This window comes from Ziziphus jujuba, chromosome 8 (genome assembly GCF_031755915.1).
Source record: "Ziziphus jujuba cultivar Dongzao chromosome 8, ASM3175591v1".
NCBI lineage: Eukaryota > Viridiplantae > Streptophyta > Magnoliopsida > Rosales > Rhamnaceae > Ziziphus > Ziziphus jujuba.
Window position 1 is genome coordinate 22,751,889 of NC_083386.1, and position 12,786 is coordinate 22,764,674.

At 34.6% G+C, this 12,786-nt stretch overlaps 3 protein-coding genes across 3 annotated transcripts in view; 1 reads left to right on the forward strand and 2 right to left on the reverse strand.

Annotated features, from left to right (window-relative positions):
* The window catches only part of LOC107414083 (DUF724 domain-containing protein 3), an 85,338-nt gene extending 75,349 nt beyond the window's left edge, over window positions 1-9,989 (reverse strand). Inside the window, exons 1-7 of the mRNA XM_060819856.1 lie at window positions 9,944-9,989; window positions 9,817-9,824; window positions 7,916-8,377; window positions 6,213-6,626; window positions 5,313-5,474; window positions 4,752-4,926; window positions 4,607-4,668 (exon numbers count right to left, since the gene is read on the reverse strand). Coding sequence (XP_060675839.1) covers window positions 4,607-4,668; window positions 4,752-4,926; window positions 5,313-5,474; window positions 6,213-6,626; window positions 7,916-8,377; window positions 9,817-9,824; window positions 9,944-9,989 — 1,329 coding nt within the window. The remainder of the gene's footprint in view (window positions 1-4,606; window positions 4,669-4,751; window positions 4,927-5,312; window positions 5,475-6,212; window positions 6,627-7,915; window positions 8,378-9,816; window positions 9,825-9,943) is intronic.
* LOC125421258 (DUF724 domain-containing protein 5-like) lies at window positions 2,367-3,923 on the reverse strand. The gene is made up of 4 exons (XM_048469580.2): window positions 3,762-3,923; window positions 3,615-3,689; window positions 3,316-3,462; window positions 2,367-3,201 (listed from the first exon to the last, which is right to left on the reverse strand). The coding sequence occupies exons 1-4, from the start codon at window positions 3,784-3,786 to the stop codon at window positions 2,603-2,605; spliced, it is 846 nt and encodes a 281-aa protein (XP_048325537.2). The 5' UTR covers window positions 3,787-3,923; the 3' UTR covers window positions 2,367-2,602.
* LOC107414138 (metacaspase-1) lies at window positions 9,855-12,672 on the forward strand. The gene is made up of 5 exons (XM_016022234.4): window positions 9,855-10,487; window positions 10,699-11,029; window positions 11,136-11,256; window positions 11,339-11,542; window positions 12,437-12,672. The coding sequence occupies exons 1-5, from the start codon at window positions 10,097-10,099 to the stop codon at window positions 12,494-12,496; spliced, it is 1,107 nt and encodes a 368-aa protein (XP_015877720.3). The 5' UTR covers window positions 9,855-10,096; the 3' UTR covers window positions 12,497-12,672.
* The last annotated feature ends 114 nt before the right edge of the window (window positions 12,673-12,786 follow it).

Below are 12,786 nucleotides of genomic sequence, written 5' to 3' on the forward strand. Positions count from 1 at the left end.
ATCATCATTACAACATAAAAAAGCATTTCCATCGAGTATAATATATATCCATGAGTATATGATAATTGTCAAAAGATATAAATTTAAACTGCATAACTATGACACACTAAATTAAAAATTCCTAATTCGAAGCATAAGACAATAGATTCGTACATCTCTGCCTATAATGTCTAATACCACCGCATCGGCTACATCTACATCCAATAACATCTTCACCTTGAGATGGTATGTGTTGCATCCTCGGTCCGTCGCGGTGGAATACTAATATATCCATTTTAGCTTTAGCAAATATTCAGTTCGATCTATCTCAATAGAATTGAAAATCTCATCCTCTAACTCTAATTTTGTACATCTTTTGCCAACCACCATCATTTTGCATCAATGTTCCATCATATAAAACAGCAATTATAATATCATCATTTTAAATTTAATGAATAATATTAAACTAAATTAATAAATATATAAAAATATAAATAATACTAAACAAACATATTAACTGTCTAAAAAAATTGATTCTGCCTTTTTTTTTTTTTTGGGCTAAATATAACGTTTTCCTACTAGCGGAAACTGAAAAACTAGCAGAAAATGATTGAAGTTTATCTTTTTCGCCAATTTTCCTTCGCTTTTACTAGTTTTTGCTATTTTTCAGTTATACACAAATTTTCCCTCATAATCATACCATATGTCATCTAAGTATATTTAGACTCAAATATAACAGCTTATAAACTAATTTATTACATACCCATATCAAAAAAATCTTAAAAAATACAAAAGTAAGAAAATGCAAGAATGGTTGTTTATTTGGATAATTTCACATCATTTCGCACATTTTCATCTTCAAAAGTGAGAAAATATAACAAGAAGAGAGTGAGAGCAGACAAAATGCCAAGGAAAAAGAGAATATGTTTTTTTCAAAAGGAAAACAGATGTTTATTTGAGACAAGGAGAAAAAGGAAAGGGTAAGAAAGAAATATTCTGTAATTTTCAATTTAATTAAGAGTATTTTTATCCACAGTTGGTTAGATTTAAAAAATATATATATTTGTTATTTTTCAAATTTTGATTTATATGGTGGCTATTTTTCAAAAAAACTCATACGAAGAACTATGACTAGGAAGCTGGCCCAATAATGATGTATCTAAGACCATTAAGGGGAGAAAAAACTGAACCTTGTGAAATAATGCAAATAACAATTCAATTAACTCAAACAAAACCTCTTGATCACCAAGGCTTTAACACTATATTAAATCATCATTTATCCCAAAAGCTTAAGCCAATAGAAAGAAGACCCAACAATGTATATAAAGCTTTATTTTCAATAATCCCAAAGTCAATCACTGTCAAAATCTACTGTCCTAAATGAGAAGATGTATTATATGCACCACAATCTAGACACTAAGACAGTATCCTTGTGTTACAATTTTGCAAGCTTTTTGGCATAGCATATATGCTGCATTTTACTGGCCACATTTGGCTGCTTTCTGAGTATGAAGTGAAGAAGATGAGTTTGCAACAACCTGCCACTTTTATGTTATCCTGTATCCAAGTCCAGCAATGTTTCCTTGACTCATATTAGACGTTGATGAAGCATATTTTCGAACTACATTTCCTCACCTGTTTTTTATGAAAACCTCAAGCCACAGAAGGCAAATATTACCCAAAATAATAATAATAATAATAATAATAATAATAATAATAATAAGAAAAATAAAAAACAGCCACGGAAGGCAAATCAGAACTATGTTCCATGAGCATATACAGCTTCAAAATCTGCAAGGAATAATTTTAAAGCTACAAATTAGCTACTTTTCTTGATGAAAAGAGGAAATAAATAAATAAATAAATAGCATATACTTCTCAGGGATTCTAAAGCTCACTGGATTATAGAAACATTTGGTACTAGAATATTTTTGGGAATGATCCTAGCACATAATGGGAGTTATATACCCATTTCTTTCTCTTCAATGTACCATTGGGTCCCGGGGGGGGGGGGGGGGTGTGGGTGGTGTGTGTGTGTGTGTTTCTATCTGTCCTAGTATGCTTATTCTGTTCTTATAGCAAATTCAACCATAGCCTGCAAGCTCCTAGTCCAGAACTTGAATTAAAGGTTTGATTACCTCATATGGCCATTTTAATTTTGTGATGTAATTTGTGGTTTGGCTGTATGAAAAACAGAATGCTATCTAGAACCACTGCTAGTCAACAAGGCAACCTTCACAGCAAAGATGTTATTTCCTGCATAGGAAAGCTGAAAAGCCACATAACATTTTCTTTTTTCAACTTCTATTTTCATTTTTTTCCCACTCTCAGTTGCAGAGTACGGAAAAGCATAGAGTAGTATCATAAGTAAATAGAGAAAAAAGAAGTAATAAGAATAGATTAAATATATATTAAATTCAAACGACACAAAATTGATTATGTTTAGCTTTATACAGATTCACAAAACCAGTTTGAATAATTTGTAAGTAGTCGTGGTATATAGCTTTATATAGATTCACAAAACCAGTTTAAATGACTTACCATGAAGCCAAAAATATATATCTAGCAACTCCATGGCCTATCACCATGATGCTTCAAAAATACCAAACTAAATACATGATAATCAAACTCGACGGAGGACAAGGAAATTTTGTTTCATCCTTGAGATGTCTTCCATAATATCAGCATCTACTGATTGCCACATATCTAGCTCAGTGCTAATGGCCACTGACTCGGTAATTAGCCTTGCCTTCTTTTCTACCAACTTCTTCATCTCCTTGCAAAGCTCGTAAACTTCTTCATTAACATTGGTCCTCTTACGAGTGGAATAAGTGATCTTAGTTTTGACCTCTTCTGAGTCATCTTGAAGTTGTCTCAACTTAGCTTGAATTAATTGCAACTCATTCAGATGACCTCGTAATGCCTTGACATTGAACCCCATCTTTTCCAATTCAACAAGTGCTTCAGTAGCGTCATTGACTAATTCTGCAGGAGCATCTATTTCCAACTTTGCAATCATTTCAACCAAAAAAACAAAGGTAAACATATTGCCAATAGCTAATCCCTCTCGACATAACCTTTTAGACTTCATTAAAGGCTGAAAATGGGGATTTTGAGGCAATTTTCTGAATACTTCCATTGATTCAAATTGTTGCCAAATTGAAAAAGTTTTCGCAAAAGGCAAAGATAGACCGTTGTTTTGCTCAATGTCACCTGTAGAACCTATTCCATTAGGTTGGCAACTGAATTGCTTAAGTTTTAAAGAATAATTAGTCATCAATCAAATAAATTACAGCAACACAACTCATCCGAATTTGGAAATTTGTGACAACTTACCTGAGTAATTGGCATTTTCTATAGAACAAATTTCATTGATATACATTGATAAAGGTTTATTATTAGAAACAACCAACATAGCTTCTTCTGCCAAACAATCTGTTGCAGAGACTAGAGCTGTTCCATCTCTGAGTGCTTCTTCAGAGCCTACAGAATTAAGACAGACCTCGATGCATTATCAGATTTATCACTATCCTAAATACCACCAGCTCTATGCGGTTGCTTGCTAACAAAATGGAAAAAAATTTATTTCCCTAATTTTGGTTTTAAATTATTACATAGCAGCAAGCTCTCCATACCTGAAACTCCCACAGTCAATTCAGATTTATCAGTTCTACAATTACCAACACCTGCGGCTCTATCCAGTTGATCACCTATAAAATTGACAGAGATTAGTTTCCCAAAAGTGTCTTATAATTTTACAATAGCAATAAGGCCCCCCATACCAGAAACTTCAATCAGTGCAGTCATAGGCAATTGAACTTTATCAGCCGTGCAATCTACAGCAATAATTCGAGCTCCATTTTGTTGCTTACCTAAAAACGTTGACACAAAGTAGTAATGAAAAACAATTTACCAGCAAACCGTAATTGGTACCTTGGCTTATTACATACCTAGTGCTGCAGCTTGCCCAATTGCAATAGATAATTTATCTTCTTTTCGCTTTCCTTGTATTTCATTACTCACTCCAACATCATTCTGCATTTTAATCTCGAACATGAATAAAAGACAGACATTATAATTACCAATATTCAGAGGAACAAATAAACATAGAGGAATCATAGCGGCATCAGCATCTCTATTTAGGCAAAAGGTACAATTGCAAACTTAGTTGGAGATTTATAAGCATCAACAAAAATAAAAATTGACACTCCCCAAAAAAAAAGAATCTTAAATGATAGTGTAAACAATAAATATTTCCAAGAAGTTTTGGATATGCAGCATGTTAGTCTTTCCAACAAGTTCGAACAGCACTTCAAAGTTTAGTTTGTGATTTGTGCCTGAAAGGCATACAACTTATGTGGCAAAGACATAGGTTGATATATAATCTTGTATTGATGACAGCAGATCCAAAATGGACACCGTTGCTTCAAAAGTGACCAAATGGTACAATAATATGTACTGTCATGACAATAGGTAAGACTGAACACTTCTAAGACTGAATCCTTCTGCCCAAATCTCTCTTTCCTTTAATTTTACTAGGGTTGCTTCCTCGTATGGTTACAATATCACTAAGTCTCACTAGATCATTCAAACAATTTCATAGAACTCATAAAAGCTTTAGATGTACCTCATTAGGAAGTGGAGAAGACTCTTCAGCATGTGAGACCGTTAATGCCTCAGAATTTGACCCTAAAATGCCAGAACATTAGTTTTCTTTTATTACCAATATTAGATTATTAAAACAATACTGCATAAATCCTACATGACTATACCTGTTGCTAAACACTCCACATTTTTAGATTGAGATTTTGGTGAAATAACCCTACTTTTAAGTGTCGCAGTCCATGTGCCTAGAAATTCAGATTTTGGCATCAGCTGTCTTCCCTTATATTTATGAGATACAGTTGGTAGTTTTCCCAGTCTTCCAACTTCTTGTTCCTTAATCTTCTACAGGAGGAAGAACATAAATTTTAGTAAAAGCACGAGGTTATGGAATAAACAAGAAAATAAGAGAAAGTGGTGAACTTTGCTACCAGACTATAAAATTTCAATTGAATTGTCCATTAACCATGCAAAACATGAAATCAAGTTACGACTCAGCAGGTTTACCAAAGAAACTAGTTATTAGAAGGGCTAAGTGCCAACAGATTGCATTAGTTAGTTATATGATCATCACTATTTGGCCCTTCTTCATCAAATTCAGCAAAATTAATCTGTCTGAATCTAGTTTTAACTTCTTGAAGGGATTTAATTTGTAGTATCATTAAAGGTCAATTCACTTTCCTTTCACTTGAAGTTTTTTAGCAAGCTAATTCATCAATACAAGGACTCACCTGCTCCTTTTGGCTGTCTCCGTTGTTGGAAAAAGATGTTTCTTCTTCAGTGTTTTTCATTCTAGTACCTGGACTTTCATTTTGTGTAGCTATCGTGGACGTTTTGGTGCTGCTGCATGCATGCGGATAGTGTGATTTAAAATCTGGACTATATGTCACATTCTGAGGCAAAAAGACATGATATAAGTGACCCTTAACTTATTTGAATCTACATTATCAACTTTGGCAATATAAACTGATGTAGAACACAAGGATTTATGAGTTAAGCACATCTCAAAGACATAACCAAAAACCAGAAAAATAAATAAAAAAGAGAATTAACTTTGATGATGATGATGATGACTTGTGGATGATAAACTGATTATTTTCTGTATTGTACCCAAAGTTGTTATGCATCACATTTGCTGCATTCTAATTCTGTTGTTAATAATTCAATTCCAATAACTTGTGTGTGCAATCAGAATTGTCATATTAGTAAATTACTTGATTTAGAATTAGAGGTTTTGCATGCATCAGTAATGCTTATTCATAATTACCCCCAAAAAAAAAAATTATTAACTCTAGTAGGATCATCAATCAGGTCACTTTTCCTCCATAATAAACTTAACGAGTGCCACATCTTTCTATCACTCCAAGTCCGCAACATCAAATATCTATATTCATGGTAGAACTCACAAAATTAGAGTATAAACCTCACATAAAAAAATTAAAAAAATAAAAAATATAAGAGAGAGAGAGAGAGAGAGAGAGAGAGAGAGAGAGAGAGAGAGAGAGAGAGAGAGCGAGAGAGAGGAAGCATTCCAACATATTACCATCGAACTCATTGAAAACCACAAAGCCAACAAAACCTCCTCCCCTTTCTTCTCCTCAAACATAGTAAGTACAGAAAAGTATATGTACCATTGATTTTGTATCCCATCGTCCATTAACCCATTCCAAGTGCGGCCTCAGTTCGGACTGATCAAATTCCTTCACCCTCTTTCCACGCATAAAATTGACAATAGACCTTCTACCTGTAAGAACTTTGGTAATCACTCCAACACACCAATGCAAACCATCAAATGCATCCATCTTTTCAAATACATCAAATCTCCTTTCCGCTTGTGGAGGATGAGGTCGAATTTGATGGAGTTCCACAGTTATTTTATGAGGACCTTCTTCCTCAATTTTGGAGTTCTCAGACTGCACCAAGAAATAGTTCGGACCTATTTCTCCAAGAAAAATTGCAGGTGTCCAAGCAATGCAGGGAAGTTCATCATCAAGATTCACTTCTATTGCTTCCCCTGGGTTGAAAAGTGATGATCCTGTTGTTTTCTTTATAGAACGATGGGAAAAGAAAAGTTATTTTGTATTCAATAACAAAAACGGAGGAGAAGAAGAAGAAATAGTATTTAAAAGTATCTCACATACTGATGACTAAAGGAAAACAGAGTTGCAAATATATAAACATGTAACTATGCAGATGCATGCGTAATAAAGATATTGAAAAAGGAAAAAAAAAATTTCTTGAAAAAAGGACACAAAGTTATTGATTCTAAAGCTAAGTACCTTCCATTTTGAGGGTCTTAAAGTTTTGAACCTATCATGATTGTGATAAAAAGGGTAATCCAGAAATATGGGAATGTATGTGTGGGAGAAAGATAGATACCAACAACGTTCAAATCTTGCATGGATAGGAAGATGTAATTGGGCAAAGATACCACTTAAAATCTTTATTTCTGAACTACAAAAGCATTACAGTTTGCTTATTACAGAAAACAAAAATAAGAAACTGTATTCTTTGGCATTTTCTCAAGCATATACAATATGATAAATCAACTACTCGAAATTATAGTTCTAGTTAAATCTTAAGCCTGCTTTAAATCTCAACCAACTTATTCATAAAACTATATACATTATGACTTTATGACTTTATGATTCTTCCACCAATCTAACAAAATTAATCACTTTAACCAATTAAAGTCACTTTTACAGTATTTCTCAGCTAATTCCTACATCTCCTCTCCACCTTTTCATCTTCCTGAAGGAATACAGAAAGGAAAACAGTGTCTTTGAGACATCAAATTACAGCTTCCCAAAGAACTCAACATATGGGCCTTCCCTTTGTACAGAATTTATATGTACAAGTCTACAAATAGTGAAAGTTTGAAATGGCAATAAAAAATTTGTTTCGCCTCAGAGATAACCTTTGAAAATGACAAGAAATGCTTCAAAACTCTCAGTAAAAACAAATTTCCCTAAAATGCCATCTCACCAATATGTTTGAGCTGTTGAGACGATGAAACTAGACCCAATAAGAGTAAAATATACTGCAAATTAAAAGTGAAAAAATTTAAGCAGAACTTTTTTTTTTTTTTTTTTTTTTTTTTTTTTGGGGTGAAGCAAAAAGTTATATACCCAAAAGTAGTAACATTGAGCTGAAGGAAAATAAAACCAAAACTCAAACTCAAACTCCATTTTACCTATTTATCTCTTACTCCATTTTTTGCGGTTAATGAAAAAACCAAAACCAGAGATAGAAAGCTTAAGAAAATAAAACAAACCCAGAACACGAATGATCAAACCCACAAATAATATTTTTAAAATATAAAAAACTTTTATACCTGCTGCTTCTGAGGACGATTCCAAGTACCCTGAATCCAATCCCAGTGAAGCCGCAACTGAGAGCGCACCAACCCCAAAAGATCAGGTGGATTCTTAAACTCCACATAATACTTGTCACCGACGACACTGACGACGACTCCGGTCCTCCAAACGTCGCGGTGGAAAGCATCCACGACGTCATAGAGCTCGATCTCCTGCTCATCAGGACCTCCATTTGGTGGCAAAGGCCGGATGTAAGAAACCTCGACGTATTCGGTAAGCGGTTTCCGGTCTCGGCAGGTGACCAAGTGATCGTACCGAATGAAAGCCTTGGAATCGGAGCTCCTCTTCCTTTTCTTCTCCGACGACGACGATGAACGAGAAGAAGAGCAAGGGGGTCTGAGAATGACGGCCGAGAACCAAGCGTTCTGGAAACCGTCTTCGACGCAGAAAACCTCCACTTTAGAGCCCACGCGAAGGTGCTAACAGACAAGAGTTTCTGAACCTGAAGAAAAATATCACCTATCAGCTCGCACGGTTGAGCTGGGGGGCCGGGGGGTCATTGCGATGTGTCAGTTTTCTATAGTGCCAGCTCAGCCGTGAATTTCACGAGTTGTGCTGAACGTGAATATCATGAAATATTTGTTTTTCAAGTCCAATCGACTTTCATGTCCCGACACTCAGCCCTCAAAGACACTCATCTCCAAGTTAACCCATTCTTTTTCAACATTATTACAAAACTGCCAGTAAGTTTCTATTGACCCTGTGGGTGTGCCAGAGACATATTAAAGGAAGGGTGGATTCGGGAATTTTACATCTATTGCTGGCCTTCCCTCCAAATTTGCCAAATGTAAAGCAAACGAATGGTGTTTTGGTAATAAATTACAAAAACATGACTTGGCTTTTATTCATTTCAAAATCGAAGTTGATTTTAAAGATCAATGCCACGTGCTAATTGCTAGCACCGATTCAGCAAGTTTTGCTTTATGACCCCCTGGCAATTTTTACTTTTGGCCAGAAGAGGAATTCACAGGGAACACTTTCTTCTGCTCAACTGAGATTTCCTTGAAAGTTTCATGAAAGTTCTTTTAAGTCAAAAAAAAAAAAAAAAAAAAAAAAAAAGAGAAAAACCCAATAAAGCATAACAAAATTTTGAAAGCATTTTTTTTTTCATTTTAAATCTATTATAATTGGAAAGGTAAATCATATGGAATAAAATTTCGAGAATTATAGAGACTTTCTGTGTAATTTTTATTACCCTACTACGTTTAGTGCTACATGATTTATTAAAAAATTAATAATAATAAAATGAAGGTTTTGAGTATGAGGCTTTCATAAAAGGTTTGTTTTTCTCCGCTGATAAGGTTGTTAGAGATTATTTATCAATTTAAAATCATTCCCTTTCTGTTTGTCTCTTTTGTCAGTGCTGAATGCCAATTCCTATGGCATTCTATATTAGTATATAACTATTCGATATACCCAATAAAAAAAAAAAACATTAAAAATTTATTAATTCAAAAAAAAAAAAAAAAAAACAGTGCAAGCATGATAATATATATGATGCTTCAATGTGGGCCAGCGTATGGGACTCTTTAATCATTAACTTAGCAAAATCAAAAAGTTTTTTTTTTTTTTTTTGTTTTTTTTAACTTAATCACCTGCAGCATCAAAAAGTTGACTGCTAATTTTTAAACAAATTCACCGTGTTCACAATATTAGAATTTAGATATAAAAAGCTAAATTAAAAATATTTATAACAATTGAAAATATAAAAAAATTAGATAGACAAGACCGAACCATTAAAAAAAAAAAAAAAAGAACGATGATATAAAATATTAATAAAATTAAAAAATAAATTTTGATATTGGGTTTAATAATTAATATTAAATCCAACGTGGATTAGTTGAGTTTTTTTGAATACTTTCCACTCTGTATTTGCATCATAAAAATAAAAAACAATTGGCACTGCCTGCTGCCTTTGCCTCAGTCAAATTTGTCCGTCTTCCTTCTTTCTCTTTCCTCTACCTTTCCTTCTTCTTCTTCTTCACCTTCCTTCTCCACAACTATTCTTTTACCCCATTTCTTGCAAGTCATCTTCAAACGCCAACCTTAAATAAATCAAATCTTCTTGTTCCTCCATTGAAGATCTCCCCATCACAAGCTTTTAACATCCTCCTCTTCCTTGTTTTTCAAGTCAAACCATGTTGATGCTTGTGGATTGCTCCAACTGCAGAACACCATTGCAGCTTCCTCCTGGAGCTACATCCATTCGCTGCGCCCTTTGCCATGCGGTTACACACGTTGCCCACCCTCGAACCGTCCCTGCACCACCACCATCTTACTCTTCCTCACATAACCACTACCATGTTCCTCCGCCTAATTACGCGCCGACCGGGGCACCGTCGCCGTACAACCACGCGCCTCCCGCTAATCCGCCTTCTGTTCATGGTAGTAAAAGAGCGTTGATATGCGGTGTTTCGTATAGGTACACAAGGCATGAGCTCAAGGGATGTGTTAATGATGCTAAATGCATGAAGTATTTGTTGGTCAACAAGTTCAACTTCCCTGAGTCCTCCATTGTTATGCTTACTGGTACTTTCCTCACATAGAAAACAATCTATTATTTTGCAAATTGTAGCTCTTTTTTGCTAGTTTATAGATTCAATGGTAGGGTTGTTAAAAAAAAAAAAAAATGTAATTCAAATTCCCAATTTGTCACATTGTTCTCTTGCCTTGTATATGGCATCTTTGGTTCAAATTTCAAATTCTGATCTGAATCTGTTATTTGCAAGTTGCTTTGCAGAGGAAGAAACTGATCCATATAGGCGTCCAACAAAACACAATATTAGGATGGCACTTTATTGGCTTGTGCAAGGTTGTAGGCCAGGGGATTCTTTGGTATTTCATTATTCAGGTCATGGGTCACAACAGAGGAATTACAATGGAGATGAGGTGGATGGGTATGATGAAACACTCTGTCCCTTGGACTTTGAGACTCAGGGGATGATTGTTGATGATGAGATCAATGCAACAATTGTTAGACCCCTTCCTGCTGGTGCTAAACTCCATGCAATTATTGATGCTTGCCATAGTGGTACTGTGTTGGATTTACCATTTCTCTGCAGGATGGACAGGTTAGCTTCATGGATTGCTGCTTTTGGCACTCAAAATTAAGTCCATTTTCTTTTTCTCCGATTTCATTTTTACTTTATAAATTTGATTTCCTTGGACTGGATGTAGAACTGGGAGGTATGTGTGGGAGGACCATCGCCCTCGATCAGGAGTATGGAAAGGAACAAGTGGTGGGGAGGTGATTTCCTTCAGCGGCTGTGATGATGATCAGACGTCTGCTGACACTTCGGTAAGAGACTCTCTTCGTTTCATTCTCTTTCTTTTGAATGAACTGTTAGAAAAAGGCAAAACTAATTTCTGAAAACTCACAGGCTCTATCTAGGATTACTTCTACTGGTGCCATGACTTATTCTTTCATCCAAGCTATCGAGCGTGGGCATGCAACCACATATGGAAACATGCTAAATGCAATGCGAACTACCATCCGCAACACAGATAATGATCTCGGCGGTGGTATAGTGACATCCCTTATCACCATGCTTTTGACAGGAGGGAGTCTTGGTGGGTTGAGACAGGTATCACTCTAAGTCCTTTCTTAGAAGCTCTGATGAAATCTAAATTGCAAATAGTAAATGTGTGATACATAATTCCAAAAGCTTATCTTCACCAGTTTTGGATGCTAGAGTTTTACTTGTAGAATGCATTAAATTAAGGGGCCTTCCTTGGAAGTAGCTTGTAGTAAAATACCAAGTTACCTTTTTTGTTATGAAAATTATACTGAACAAGTTCTATCATTAGTTTATGGATCTTATACCACTAGGAAGTAGTAAACTCGACTTTCCAAAGCTTTATAGCTTTTTATGATCTGCAACTGAAAAAGAAAACTGCAGCAATAACAAGATTCTGAATGCTGATAATTAAGGGTTAAAGAAATAGGGCTGTAGGAAAAATGTAATGATTTGGGGGTCAAACAAATAATATAGTAGCTCACATAAGGGGACGTTTGGCACCATTGATAGTAAACATGAAAAAAAAAAAAAAAATTAAGAAAATGATAACAAATAGAAACTCAATCAGAGGAAATGTGGCATGGACCTCATGGTAACCATGACAATGATGGGAATACTGTAAAAGTTCTGTATGTTTGGAGCTATGGTAAAAGAAGTCCAGTTGAAATTTTAAGGAAGTGGTTTGCAGTTAATTCATTGCTTCATGCTAATTTCAGTAGTGCTAATTTCAGATGTAAGTATAGTATTCATTGAAATCCAAACAAGAGGTAGATTTTATGGTTTCTTGTTTCTTTTCTGGTGTTTTCCAGTTTCACTTCACTTGTATTCAAAATCTTGAGAAACCGTTATTGATGTTTCTCTGGTATTCATGCCATCTATTTTCTTTTTTGATCAACCTGACATATCTATGCTAATTTCTAGCCAACCTTCTGACTTTTCTTTTTATGAACTTTGTTGTAGGAACCGCAATTAACTGCTAATGAACCATTTGATGTGTATACAAAGACTTTCTCCCTATAAGTAATGGACAAGCATTTGCATATTATGGATGATCATGGTCAATCATTAATTAAGGATGTCACGTGAGATGTGTACGGTTTACGGTTAGTCGGGAAAAATATTAATTCATTTTTTGTACTCATTCTTGCATCTTCAGAGTGTTGTAAATAATACTTATACACTACTTTTTAATTGGATATTGATCAATGTTTATATATATATATATATATATATATATATATATGTATATGAATGCTTACATAGAATAATATTCCCCACCCAAAAGAAACCAAAACCAAATTCCTTTTGGG